This window comes from Mandrillus leucophaeus, unplaced genomic scaffold (assembly GCF_000951045.1).
Source record: "Mandrillus leucophaeus isolate KB7577 unplaced genomic scaffold, Mleu.le_1.0 Scaffold762, whole genome shotgun sequence".
NCBI classification, from domain to species: domain Eukaryota; kingdom Metazoa; phylum Chordata; class Mammalia; order Primates; family Cercopithecidae; genus Mandrillus; species Mandrillus leucophaeus.
Window position 1 is genome coordinate 1,266,908 of NW_012108275.1, and position 14,112 is coordinate 1,281,019.

General features: G+C 39.2%; 1 protein-coding gene across 8 annotated transcripts in view; it reads right to left on the bottom strand.

Annotated features, from left to right (window-relative positions):
- The window catches only part of FIP1L1 (factor interacting with PAPOLA and CPSF1), a 72,981-nt gene extending 64,267 nt beyond the window's left edge, over positions 1 to 8,714 (bottom strand). For 4 of the 8 annotated variants that reach the window (XM_011966511.1, XM_011966510.1, XM_011966508.1 and 1 more), the window contains exons 1-4: positions 8,433 to 8,710; positions 7,243 to 7,287; positions 7,096 to 7,135; positions 1,220 to 1,277 (exon numbers count right to left, since the gene is read on the bottom strand). In XM_011966511.1, coding sequence (XP_011821901.1) covers positions 1,220 to 1,277; positions 7,096 to 7,135; positions 7,243 to 7,287; positions 8,433 to 8,517 — 228 coding nt within the window. In that variant the 5' untranslated portion in view covers positions 8,518 to 8,710. Of the gene's footprint in view, positions 1 to 1,219; positions 1,278 to 7,095 lie in introns of all 8 variants that reach the window. The other 4 variants (XM_011966513.1, XM_011966512.1, XM_011966507.1 and 1 more) reach the window with 3 other exon arrangements.
- Between the last annotated feature and the right edge of the window lie 5,398 nt (positions 8,715 to 14,112).

The following is a 14,112-nucleotide window of genomic DNA, read 5'->3' on the forward strand; positions in this document are numbered from 1 at the left end:
TAGGATTACAGATGCCCACCACCATGCCCAACTAATTTTTGTATTTTTAGCAGAGACAGGGTTTCACCATGTTGGCCAGGCTGGCCTCGAACTCCTGACCTCAGGTGATCCACCCATCTTGGCCTCCCAAAGTGCTGGAATTACAGGTGTGAGCCACTGCGCCCGGCCCCACTCTGTATTTTTTTGAGATACAATTTAAAAGTTACAAGCTTATAATGCTGCCACCTATTTCAACTCATAATTTTGATGTTCTACAGAATAACAAGGATAAGACTATGAATAAAGAAATGAAATCTTTTTTGGCATCATCTCCTTTTGGTAAACAACACCTCATATATTTTTTTTTACTATTATATCTGCCCCTCTTGCAAAAAGGATCTAAAGCAACTTACTAAGATATCTACAAAATAAAACTATAAAAAATACATATTTGAGAATTCTTGGCAAAAAAAGAATCTAAGAGGAAAACAATTTTAAGATTCACAATGTCACAAATAAAAAGTACCAAATCAATTAAAGAATTTAAAAAAACCCAAAACATAAGAAGTACCAAACAGTTAAGTAGACGCTCAATTATTCTTGGTATTCTTGTATACCTAGAAGAGGCCCTACATGCAAATTCTACATTTGTGAAGATTTTACTTTGGCTCTTAAAGGCTATTTTGTGCTTAATCACATCATAGTAAATAAGTAGACGACATATGCAAAATACTTTTTGTACACAACTACAAACTTGCAGAACAGTAACTTCCTTCTTTTTATAGGATTAAAATGTACAAATATTCATAGGACCAGTGATACGTTCACCTCACAAAGTATCAAAGGCATGCAGGCATGCAGTCAGGGACTGTCACATACATTAAAAAGCACTGCTAAAAAATCACAACATTCAAAGGCTGTGGGACTCAAAACTTGCTCTGAAAACCAGGCACACTATATTCAGTAGATTTATAACCATTCAGTTCCTTGAAAGCAATAAACATCAAGCCTTTGCACATACTATTTTCCTCTGACATCTTTCTACTATTTCTTTTCCTCCTTGCTAATTCCTATATATGTTTTTGATAGCACCAGATGCAGTAGGAGATATAAGAAAGGGTCACATAACACAGGATACTGAAGGTAATGTAAAATGTCAGCTTGTTTTCTATGTAAACTGTGAAGCTATTGATAAAGATTTGTATCGGGAAAGTAACTGGATTTCAAAGCCTTATGTTACCGGTTTTGGTACACCATTTTCGGCAGTTTCATCTTCAATTCCAGATGGAGGATTAGCACTACAAACAAAAAAAATAAGTATACACGTCAGGCATTACTCTTCCGAAGTGCAGATAGGTTATATTAGTATTTCTAAGCTACATCTAATAAAGTCCCTAAAATTATTGTCTCCGCTGGAGACAGTAATGGTAAAATCTGACGGTCGTATTCCCTGTTATTTCTAGTAACTTACATAAAACAAGTACTCAACATTGTAAGTAGAATGCAAATGCCAGGCTGGGCGCGGGAGCTCACACCTGTACTCCCAGCACTTTGGGAGGCTGAGGCGGGTGGATCATGAGGTCAGGAGTTCAAGACCAGCCTGGCCAAGATGATAAAACCCGCACCTCTACCAAAAACATAAAAAAAACATTAGCCAGGCATTGTGGTGGGCGCCTGTAAAACCAGCTACTCGGAGGGTGAGGCAGACAATGGCTTGAACCTGGGAGGTGGAGGTTGCTGTGATCATGCCACTGCACTCTAGCCTGGGCAAGAGTGAGAGGCTGTCTCAAAAAAAAAAAAAAAAGAACGCAATTAATGATTTATAATTTGATGGTGGGCTGAAATTCAAACTTTTTACACATTTTAAAACTATATGACAAACTTAATCAATTTTAATTATCCTAAATCTTTACTGAACATCCACTGTGTACCATGTACTACTACTATCACTACCCAGACCTACGTAATACAGTTTCCTCTTTTCCTTGGTGTTCAAGAACTCAGATTTGTGGTATAATCACATTAACTCTTTCAGTATTGTTAACATACACGCTTCTTCTTGGTTCTCTGTGTTATTAATCTTATTGAAGATACGTCTTTTACTGAATAAAAAATAAAATTTTAAGATTAAAAAAAAGTATCTTCATTCAAGGCTGTTCTCCAATTTGATATTAATAAGGAGCTAATTCTCATGAATGTTAAAAGTAATTACTTTAAGACCAGTTAATACTTGAACTTGTCTTTTCACAACAAAACTGGTATGCAACAATAAAACATTCACATTCCCATGAAACTCAAGCATATGGTCATTTACCAGCAAATAACACTTCCAGTACCATAGCGTAATTGGTTTCTTACATTTTTTAGTAATTAAAATTTCAACAGTGGGAATTAACCATCACCTCATTTCACAGATAAGAAAATTGAAGTACAAAGCAAGTAGCTGATTTGGCCCAACTTTCTAAATTATTTAGTAGCATTCTTAACAAAAATATCCAGATGTTGACACAGTTCAGAGCACTTTTCATTAGATTTCTGCTAATCTCTTCTAAACTGCACTTTCTGTCGGGTAGTTTCTATGTAAATCAATTTGATCTTCACAGTGGCATTTTATACCACAATCACCAAATAAAGCAAAATGAAAGATAAAAAGTCAAAAGCTAACTGTTAAATTTTCATTGTTCCACTGCTTGCTTCAAGAAAACAAATATGCAGCTGTAATTGTTCAGTACATTTACCTCCTGCTGAAATAAGCTTCTCGGTAGCCAGAAACAAGTCCCATTTGCTTTCTATGTCACAAAACAGTATCCTTTCTTTAGTCAAAACTTGGGTAGATATAACACAATTGGAGACTGTAATGCAATGTTTAAGAAAAACAGAGGCTTCAGCAATGAGCCTGTCAGTAGGAAACTGGGGCAAATTCTAACAGCAGGAACTTAGGTAGGGCAATGCAGTGATGTACCAAGCCAGATAGCAGTATGTTTGGCAGAGTTCCTTTCTTCAATAGGCCTACTCTTTTAGAAGTTTTAATTTTCTATCACCATGAGAATGTTAGAAACATGATAAAATTTTAAGCTTTTTCTAGAAAAATAACACTTTACAGTGAATTTGTTTTCTCCCCCATAGGATGAAATCAACTCAATGGCTCCCCAAATGAAGTTGTAGAAAGAAATATAAAGCTATGTTGACAGTGAGACTCAGGGAAAGTAGAAGGTTCCCTCCAATAAAATTCAGCAAGTTGCGTATTGCAGAATTAAAATTAAAGAACGTTTGATAAGAAAATAAGATTTTAAAATAACGTACCTCAAAATAATAAGAGCTATTTATGACAAACCCACAGCCAATATCATACTGAATGGGAAAAAACTGGAAAAATTCCCTTTGAAAACTGGCACAAGACAGGGATGCCCTCTCTCACCACTCCTATTCAACATAGTGTTGGAAGTTCTGGCTAGGGCAATCAGGCAAGAGAAAGAAATCAAGGGTATTCAGTTAGGAAAAGAAGAAGTCAAATTGTCCCTCTTTGCAGATGACATGATTGTATATTTAGAAAACCCCATTGTCTCAGCCCAAAATCTCCTTAAGCTGATAAGCAACTTCAGCAAAGTCTCAGGATACAAAATTAATGTGCAAAAATCACAAGCATTCTTATACACCAGTAACAGACAAACAGAGAGCCAAATCATGAATGAACTTCCATTCACAATTGCTTCAAAGAGAATAAAATACCAAGAATCCAACTTACAAGGGATGTAAAGGACCTCTTCAAGGAGAACTACAAACCACTGCTCAGTGAAATCAAAGAGGACACAAACAAATGGAAGAACATACCATGCTCATGGATAGGAAGAATCAATATCATGAAAATGGCCATACTGCCCAAGGTTATTTATAGATTTGATGCCATCCCCATCAAGCTACCAATGAGTTTCTTCACAGAATTGGAAAAAACTGCTTTAAAGTTCATATAGAACCAAAAAAGAGCCTGCATCTCCAAGACAATCCTAAGTCAAAAGAACAAAGCTGGAGGCATCACGCTACTTGACTTCAAACTATACTACAAGGCTACAGTAACCAAAACAGCATGGTACTGGTACCAAAACAGAGATATAGATCAATGGAACAGAACAGAGTCCTCAGAAATAATATCACACATCTACAGCCATCTGATCTTTGACAAACCTGACAAAAACAAGAAATGGGAAAAGGATTCCCTATTTAATAAATGGTGCTGGGAAAATTGGCTAGCCATAAGTAGAAAGCTGAAACTGGATCCTTTCCTTACTCCTTATACGAAAATTAATTCAAGATGGATTAGAGACTTAAATGTTAGACCTAATACCATAAAAATCCTAGAGGAAAACCTAGGTAGCACCATTCAGGACATAGGCATGGGCAAAGACTTCATGTCTAAAACACCAAAAGCAACGGCAGCAAAAGCCAAAATTGACAAATGGGATCTCATTAAACACAAGAGCTTCTGCACAGCAAAAGAAACTACCATCAGAGTGAACAGGCAACCTACAGAATGGGAGAACATTTTTGCAATCTACTCATCTGACAAAGGGCTAATATCCAGAACCTACAAAGAACTCAAACAAATTTACAAGAAGAAAACAAACAACCCCATCAAAAAGTGGGCAAAGGATATGAACAGACATTTCTCAAAAGAAGACATTCATACAGCCAACAGACACATGAAAAAATGCTCATCATCACTGGCCATCAGAGAAATGCAAATCAAAACCACAATGAGATACCATCTCACACCAGTTAGAATGGCGATCATTCAAAAGTCAGGAAACAACAGGTGCTGGAGAGGATGTGGAGAAATAGGAACACTTTTACACTGTTGGTGGGATTGTAAACTAGTTCAACCATTATGGAAAACAGTATGGCGATTCCTCAAGGATCTAGAACTAGATGTACCATATGACCCAGCCATCCCATTACTGGGTATATACCCAAAGGGTTATAAATCATGCTGCTATAAAGACACATGCATGCGTATGTTTATTGCAGCACTATTCACAATAGCAAAGACTTAGAATCAACCCAAATATCCATCAGTGACAGATTGGATTAAGAAAATGTGGCACATATACACCATGGAATACTATGCAGCCATAAAAAAGGATGAGTTTGTGTCCTTTGTAGGGACATGGATGCAGCTGGAAACCATCATTCTTAGCAAACTATCACAAGAACAGAAAACCAAACACCACATGTTCTCACTCATAGGTGGGAACTGAACAATGAGATCACTTGGACTCGGGAAGGGGGACATCACACACCGGGGCCTATCACGGGGAGGGGGGAGGGGGGAGGGATTGCATTGGGAGTTACACCTGATGTAAATGACGAGTTGATGGGTGCAGCACACCAACATGGCACAAGTATACATATGTAACAAACCTGCACGTTATGCACATGTACCCTAGAACTTAAAGTATAATAATAAATAAATAAATAAAATAAAAAATAAAAAAAAACAATGGGATAAAGATGATCATAGAGAGAAATATATTTGATTGTAAAACTATACCCTGTAATTAATTTCTTGACCAACTGAAGGAATGGATATAAAGAAATATTCAATCACATTCATAACATAAATTAAAACTAATCTCAACTTTGTGGTTGAGATCTGAATTAGGAAATGAGTTGAACACATAAATTTTAAAATGAAATAACATTTCAGATAATATATCAATGAGGGAAAAGACTATAGGGGATTTTTTGGGTAAGGAAGTTGAACTGTAGTTTCAGATCCTCCTAAGCTATTTCTACTTCCATTTCTCACTTTTTCCCTCTATTCATTTTTTGTTGTTAACAGCTTTGAGATGCAATTCACATATTACACAATCTATCCATTCAAACAGGACCACTGAGTTTTAATATGTTCACATAGTCCAACCATCACAACTATCTAATTCCAGAATATATGCATCACTCCCAAAAGGAACTCTGTATACATTAGCAATCACTCACCCAACTCTTAGCAACCAGTAATCTGTCTCTATGGACCGGCTTCCCTTGCATATTTGCAAGGTTCGTCCATATTGTAACATCTACCAGTACTTCATTTTATTTTCCCTGCCAAATAATATTCCACTGTATGGATATAACACACTTAATCTACCCATTCATCAGTTGATGCAGCTGCAAGGTTTTTTTTCCCATTTTCTATTAACAATGCTGCTATGAATATTCACGTACAAGTTTTTGTGTGAATGTTTTTCATTTCTCTAAGGTGGAGGGCTCATATGGTAACTCCATGTTTCACCATTTGAGAAAATGGTCAGGCTGTTCTTCAAAGCAGCTGCACCATTTTACAATCCCACCAAGTGTATGAGGGTTTTATTTCTCCATATCCTCATCAACACCTGTTTTATCTTTCTGATTGCAGCTTACTCGGTATGAAGTGGTATATCTTCCACTTTTTAAACCCAAATATTCTTTAAAATCTTCTACCTACCTCTCCATTACTGACACTAATGCAAGCGGTCAGGGTAAAGCCGACATCTCCATGTACTTCTTTGCATGGGTTGTTTTCTGAAATTCGGGGTAAAATTCTGACTCCCTGTATATGTTCTATAATCAAATACTTACATCTTTCTTATAATCTAACAAAGAAATCAATCTTATAACAAATCAGCTAATTACATTTTGAATGTAAATAATACGTAGCATTGAAATTACAACCAAAGTGCCATTATACCATCAAAAATGTTAATAAACTGGAAAAGCAGTAGTTTGGAGTGTTCCTGATTTACTTAAAAACATTTTCAATTAAGTTAAAATATTTTTATCGGTAGCTTAATGATTATACTGTATACTTCACTACTGAAGTCACTTAAGAGTAACAAGTTACTTAACAGTGTAAAATCAGTCCAATCCTAAGTTCAAAAACTTTGTCCTTTAAACTATCAACAAACAGAATTGGCATAAGATTAGGTCCTGAAACTGGAATAACCTTTAAAGGATTCGATGTCCTCCAAAATGTTGTAAGTGTTGTAATGACGCCAATGATTGTAAGAAAATAATTTTGACAACTGACAGAACCATTGTATCACACAATCTGTGTAATAGGCATCAACAGAAAATTTCACTAACCTGGCATTTTCTTCTTCTGGCCTTTCAACTTCATTTTCATCTACCAAGTAAAATAAACAAATAAATAAATAAGCAAACAAAATAAAGAAACCACTCTTAAAGAAACTAGTATTATGAAAATCTGAAGTGATCATCACAAGCACTAACCTAGGTCCTTTGTCAAATCACTGTGCACATGCACGTCCCATGGGCCTATAAGCACATCCAAAGTTAGATCACCTTATAATTACTTAACAAGATACGTATTTTATGGAAAAAAAAAATCAGACTTTACTGGTATAAAAATAAGCTTAAACTTAAGAGGTACTGAAGATTTCCAGATCTTTGTAAAAGAAATCCTACACATTCACATTTCAAAGACCAATGCTAAATCTTGCCACCAAAGATAATTTTTTTTTTTTTTACAAGTTTATCAAAGTTACATCATCAAGGACCTGCGTAGTGCCCAATGTGCACTTTTACTATTCTATTCTAAAGACAATCAAGAATGTATGTTTTAGGCAAGGAACAAACATTAAGTTTCAAATCTGGTGTAACAGGCAAGAAGGGATTGTGAATCAACGAAAGTTAAAAACCAGATGTCCCTTCTAGAGAGAAGTACATGATGCATTAAATTTATTTTGAGAAAAAGAAATATATGAGATGACACTGAAAACTATAAGCCGAAGGGTCATGAGATACCTCCATGATGTAGGTTAAACGGCAGTCTCTTAAAAAAGAAAAACTTCACCTTAATACAGGAGACATTCAGGGTTTTCTTTATGGGCCATCTTTCTCTCTCTCTCTCTTAATTAATTATTTTTAAAGCACGACTTTCAGACAAGGAGGTACCCTTGCAGGTGCATTCCATACAAACTGACCATCAAGAAACAAGACGTTAGTTGTACAGCATTAACTTTATTTCGCTATTATTACAGAATGACTGTTTCTGAAAGAAGGGACAGGAAGGGCACCCTAAGGCCACGGGGCAAAAACAGACACAAAAAACCACCACCTCAGAATCGACAGAAAAAAACAAGGGTAAAGAGCGCAGCAGCGAGGCGACCGAGACGCCCCAGGGAAAGCACGGCGAAGCCGGGGGCCGGGACCAGTCACAGCCCCCCAGCCCTGCCCGGCCGCCGCAGGGTGGGTGCGTATAGTGGGCTTGGGCCAGGCGGGAGACCGCCGCGGGAGCGGGGGGCACGCGCACGCTGCGCTCGGCCTAAGTCAGGCCGGACAGGACTCCCAACCAGAGGCCCGAAGGGGCGGCGCGAGGGGCCGGAACGCCGGCCGTTTGAGGGCCAAGAGGGGAGGCCTAAGAGAACCCGAGAAAGAGACAGGGACAGGAAGTTTCGTACCGCCATAGAGCCACTCTTCCTCCTCATCCCCTCCGGTCCCGCCGCTCAGCTCCGACACTAGGCGCTCGACCTCGCCGGCCGACATGGCCGCCCCGAGCGCAACTTAAACGCGGCGATCAACAGCCCCCTCCAACCCCTTCCCAGCCTCTCAGCCCCGGGGCGCGAGAAGGGCGCGAACCCGCCGGCGAGCGAACGAAGAAAGCTCGAGACTCAAATCCCACGAAGGCGGCAGCAGCGGTGGTAAAGATGAAGACTCCAGCGCGGATCCGCCTGCGCATGCGCACCAGACCCAAGCGGCGCGGCGTCTATAGGTGGCTTCGCTTCCGCGGCGGCGGCCACCTGGGCCTGGTTGCGCCTGCGCGCTGAGGTGGGCCCTGCCCCTCTAGGATCCCGCTTTGCTGTTTAGCGTGGCTTCCTCTCGTTGCATCCTGAGTAGTCCAGGGTTCCCCGCCCCCACCCTTCCCTTTAATAACCTGTATTGCCATTGCTAGCGAGTACACCATTGTTCCCTTCCACTCTTCGTGCTCTTTCTTCTCAACCTTTTCTTTGCTTTTTAATCTTCCGAAAGGCCGCCTTTTATTCTTTAATCAGCCTTGATACAGAATCATTACCTGTCAGTCCCTTTCCTCACTGAATGGAGAAGAAATCACAGTCAGTACTATTACTTGAAAAATTAATTTTCACAGCCAACAAAAGCAAAACTAATAGATGAAGAATGCACCCTCCTTGTTAAAAACCATAAATTACTGTCAAGGTCAAAGACCGCCTCATTCCCCTACCCTTCTCTCCAGAGGTAGCCCTTGTTACAGATGCATATCCTGTTTGGAGTTCATCATTCTGAAATTTCCTATACACTTACTTCCTGTGTTGTACTGTTTTGGTGGGAAAACCTGAGACTGACAAGTCTTAAATAGTACAGTATAGTATAGTGTCATCCGGCGACTTCCTTTTTTTTGGTTAGCATCCGTGTCTTGGAGCTGTTTTGCATTTTTGTATGAGTCAAACTATATCCATTTTAAGTGCTTCATAAAATTGGATAGTATGGCTATCACAGAGTGAATATGGCTATTTCTCCATTGGTGTACACCCAGATTGCTTTCGACTTTACACTTTTAACTGCAACAAAAAACGACAATGAAGATCCTCGTGGCTTCTTGAGATTTGTCTGTTTCTCGAAGATAGATCATAAAGTATGTACAGTTTTTATTTTAATAGGTAAACCAAATGTTCAGGCCACTTCTGAAAGCACATCTTTAAGTGAAAAGATGACATACTGTGCTTCAAACTGGAGCGCCAGGTTTTTTGTTTGTTTGTTTGTTTATTCATTTGAGGTGGAGTCTCGCTCTGTTACCTAGGCTGGAGTACAGTGGTGCCATCTCTGCTGACTGCAACCTCCACTTCCTGGGCTCAAGTGATTCTTCTTCCTCAGCCTCCCAAGTAGCTGGGATTACAGGCACGCGCCACTACGCCCAGCCAATTTTTCTATTTATAGTAGAGAGGGGTTTCACCATTTTGGCCAGGTTAGTTTTGAACTTCTGACCTCAGGTGATCTGCCCGCCTTGGTCTCCCAAAGTGCTGGGCTTACAGGGATGAGCCACCATGCCTGGCCTGTTTGATTTTTTTTTTTGGTGTTGTTTTGTTTTTTAAAAAAACAACAACAACCATCTTGCTCTGTAACCCAGGCTGAAATGCAGTGGCAGGGTCACTGCTCACTTCAGCCTCTACCTCCCAGACTCAAACAGTCCTCCCACTTCAGCCTCCTGAGTACCTGGGACTACAGACAAGCAGATGCCACCACGCCTGGCTAATTTTTTATTTTTCTTAGAGACAATGTCTCACCATGTTGCCTAGGCTGGTCTGGAACACGTGATCTCTAGCAATCCTTCCACCTAGGCCTCCCAAAGTGCTGGGATTACAGGTATGAGCCACCAGGCCTGGCCTCAGTTCTTCATTATACTTAGCAGGTTGTATAGTCAGGCAATCAACCTTTCTATGCTTCAGTTTCCTCATCTATAAAATGGAAAGGCTAAATTAAATTACCTCTGAGGTCTCTTTCATTTATAAAGTTTACAAACAGGGCATTCACTTGTCAACAGAGAGAAATCCATTTTAATTGAACAAATAAATGAGTTTTCTTGCTCCTCAATGAATAAATATTGTTTTATCATTTATTTATTTAGCAATTACAGAATATCTGCTCTGTTTAAGAACTTGGAAAATGAAAACATGAGTGAAAGAGTCCCAGCCCTTAAAGAGCTCTCAAGTTATTGAGAAAGACAGGGGCGGTAAACAACTCTCCTACAAAAGAAAAGGTGACTGTGTTGTAATAGAAGCACAAGTGAAAGGTTATGCCCAACCAACACTGCACCATCTCACATTATTTAAACAAACCATGTGATTTTAATCTTTCTTACCTTTGAACACACTTCTACCTGCTATTCCCAGCTCCCTTATCTTTTTATGATAATCTCTTGCATCCTTCTAAACTCTGGGGGTATAATCACCTTTGTGAAATCTTTCCTGAATCCAATTTTATCTCTTCCCATTTGTTTTGCCAGGAACTCTTCCAGCTATGTAAATTCAACAGTGAATAAAACAAAGTTCTTTCTTTGTTTCTTTGAGAGTCAGATAATAAACATATGAATGTATGATATTTCATGATGATAAGAATTATGAAAAGAGTAAGCAATATAAAATGAAGGGATGGGGTGCAATTTTGTATGGAGTGGTCAGGGAAAGCTACTCTGATGAAGTGATATAAGAGACTTGAATGGAGACAGGAGGTAAGCCCCGTGGATTTCGGGCTGGCAGGCTATCAGACAGAGGAATAAGAAGTGCAAAGGCCCTGAGACAGAGGCATACTTGGCATGTTCAAGAAACTCAAAATGTAGCTCAAGTATAGTGAGTGAGAAAGAATGCAGATGAGTTCAGAGGTATTAGGGGCGTGAGTGGGACAGAGAAACTCATTCCTTCTAGACACCATGCCGCTTCTATGCCATGTGCCTATCACACTGTGTAGTAATTATTTGACTACATTTCTGTTTGCCTCAGGCTCTTCACTAGACCAAGTTCACCTCCAAACAGGGCATCCCATAGCCATCACTTCCATTCCTAGTACAATGCTTAACGCTGGGTAAATCTTTTTGGTCACTTTTGAAAGTAATAGAATGAAGTTTTACAGACTGTTTGTGAGTATTGTAAGGCAATCACTCACAGTCCTGTGTATTTATCTTTCTGTTTATTTAATTGGTTTCATGAGAAAACCAGTTGCCTTTTGTTAAGGGATCTTATTCTCTTTTCAGCTGTCTTTCAAGGCATTGCTTAAATATAACTGAAGAAATGATGAATACTTGATGAATATCTTTTGTGGTAGAGGTAGCATTTGAGCTAAGCTTTGAAAATGAAGATTTCCATGAGAAGAGAAGCATATAAATCACTAAAAACTACTCTGAAAGCACCTCTTCCTCCTTACTTCTAAGCTGAGTTTCTTGCCTGAATATGCTTTCTTAGTTAAAGGTGTCTTTCTCTCCCTACTTACCAAGGGAGACATCAAAGGTAGGTAGTTCGAAGATATTATATATTCCTCCTTCTATTTCTTATATTATGACCTTATCAATCTACAATGCGCCATATATTCTGTTTGTTTTCCATTTTATTGTTGTTTTGTGGTCTGTTGGTTTCTGGCAAAAAAAATTAAAAGGTAAGTTTTAATGTACTTATCTCTGAGAAGTACTGAGAGTGTTTAGTAGATGATGATGAATTAAATGATGACAAGAATTGGAGATCAAATAAAAATGTCTTGCTCACTATCCAGTATATATAGCGAGTACACATAAATGTGTTTGGCATTCATATGACGTTTATGCCCAACTGTGCTCTTTGCTGTCATGTACATTTCAATGTTCCTAAATTCTCAGTGTTCTTAAGTTTCCTCAGTAGTAAATTGATACATTAAAATAACATTTGTACCCATTTTGGGGAAGAATAACAAAGCTAAATTGAGGCTTCAAATGCCGAAGCATCTGGCCAGGCACGGTGGCTCACACCTGTAATCCCAGCACTTTGGAAGGCTGAGGCAGGTGGATCACCTGAGGTCAGGAGTTCGAGACCAACCTGATCAACATAGTGAAACACTGTTTCTACTAAAAACACAAAAATTAGCTGGGCATGGTGGCATGCACCTGTGATTCTAACTACTGAGGAGGCTGAGGCAGAAGAATCACTTGAACCCAGGGGGAGGAGGTTGCAGCGAACCAAGATCACGCAATTGCATTCCAGCCTGGGTGACACAGCAAGACTCGGTCTCAAAAAAAAAAAAAAAGAAAAAGAAAAGTCAAAGCATTTGACAAGTTATTGACAAGCAGGTAATGTGTTGTTTAGGCCTTCTCTTCTTTGAACAAGCAAAGTAATTGTACATGTGTAGAGCTTTCCTTCCTCTTTATGTACTTCCATGATAAATTGTAATTCCAGTGCTTTGGGAAGCCAAGGTCAGAATATGGTTTCAGTCCAGGAGTTCAAGCCAGCTTGGGCAACACAGCAAGACCCTGTCTCTATATAAAAAAAAAAAAAAAAAGAAAGAAAAAAATTAGCCATGTGTAGTTGTGTGCACCTGTAGTCCTAGCTACTCAAGAGGCTGAGGCAGGAGGATTGCTTGAAGTCAGAAGTTTGAGCCTGCAGTGAGCTATGATTGTGCCACTGCACTCCAGCCTGTGAGACACAGTGAGATTCTGTCTCTGAAAAAAAAAGTGTTCCCTCCCTGAATTGTAGAGGCCAAGTTACTTTCTTTAACCCTAACTTCATATTCTTCCAACTTTTTTAACTTCTCATTCCCCTACCACCTTGTTTTCTAGGAAATGTGTAGATAATTTCTAGAAGCTGTATTTTCCCCAATCCATTGACTCATTCTGCACTGCACCCCCAGCACTCCCTTGTCATGACTGCACTTTCTTTCTGCATAGGTCAAATCCTGTAGAGTCTTCTCATATTCCATCTCTTTTCCCTTTTCTGACACTTGCCACTGTTGGCCAGTCTATTCTTAAAACTTGCACCTCTCATTACTTCATTCACTGGCTTGACTTCTTCTGCCCATCAAGAAAAGTTGCTCAGAGTTCTCTCCATCACCAACATTGTCTTCTTTCTTTTTTGTGCTCTTAAGGCACTCTGAAGCACATCCATTTACTAATGATCCCAATTGCCTTATTTCTCTTCTGTATTCCGGAATCATACATCCAACAGCATGCTAGATGTTTCTGCCTGGATGTCCCATAAGTATATTGAAAACAACATGTCCCCACGCCCATTAGGATAGCCATTATCAAAAAACCCAGGAAATATCAAGTGTTGGCAAGGATGTGTAGAAATCCGAACCCTTGTGCAGTATTAGTAGGAATATAAAAGGTTGCAGCCTCTGTAAAAAAAGAAAAAACAAAACAAAACAAAAACAGAGGTCCGTCTAGAAGTTAAAAATAGAATTACCGTATGATCCAGCAGTTCCACTCTGGGTGCAAGTACAAAAGAACTGAAAGCAGGATTTGTAAGGAAAGAAAACCATACACCTTTAGGGAGTGATTTGAAATTTGTATGTGTCACTTCCAACTATCTTATTCACCGGTGCTTCATCATTTGTCCATAGCTAGCTGCAAGAGGCTTGGAAAAGTAGTCTTTAGCTGTGTGTTTATGT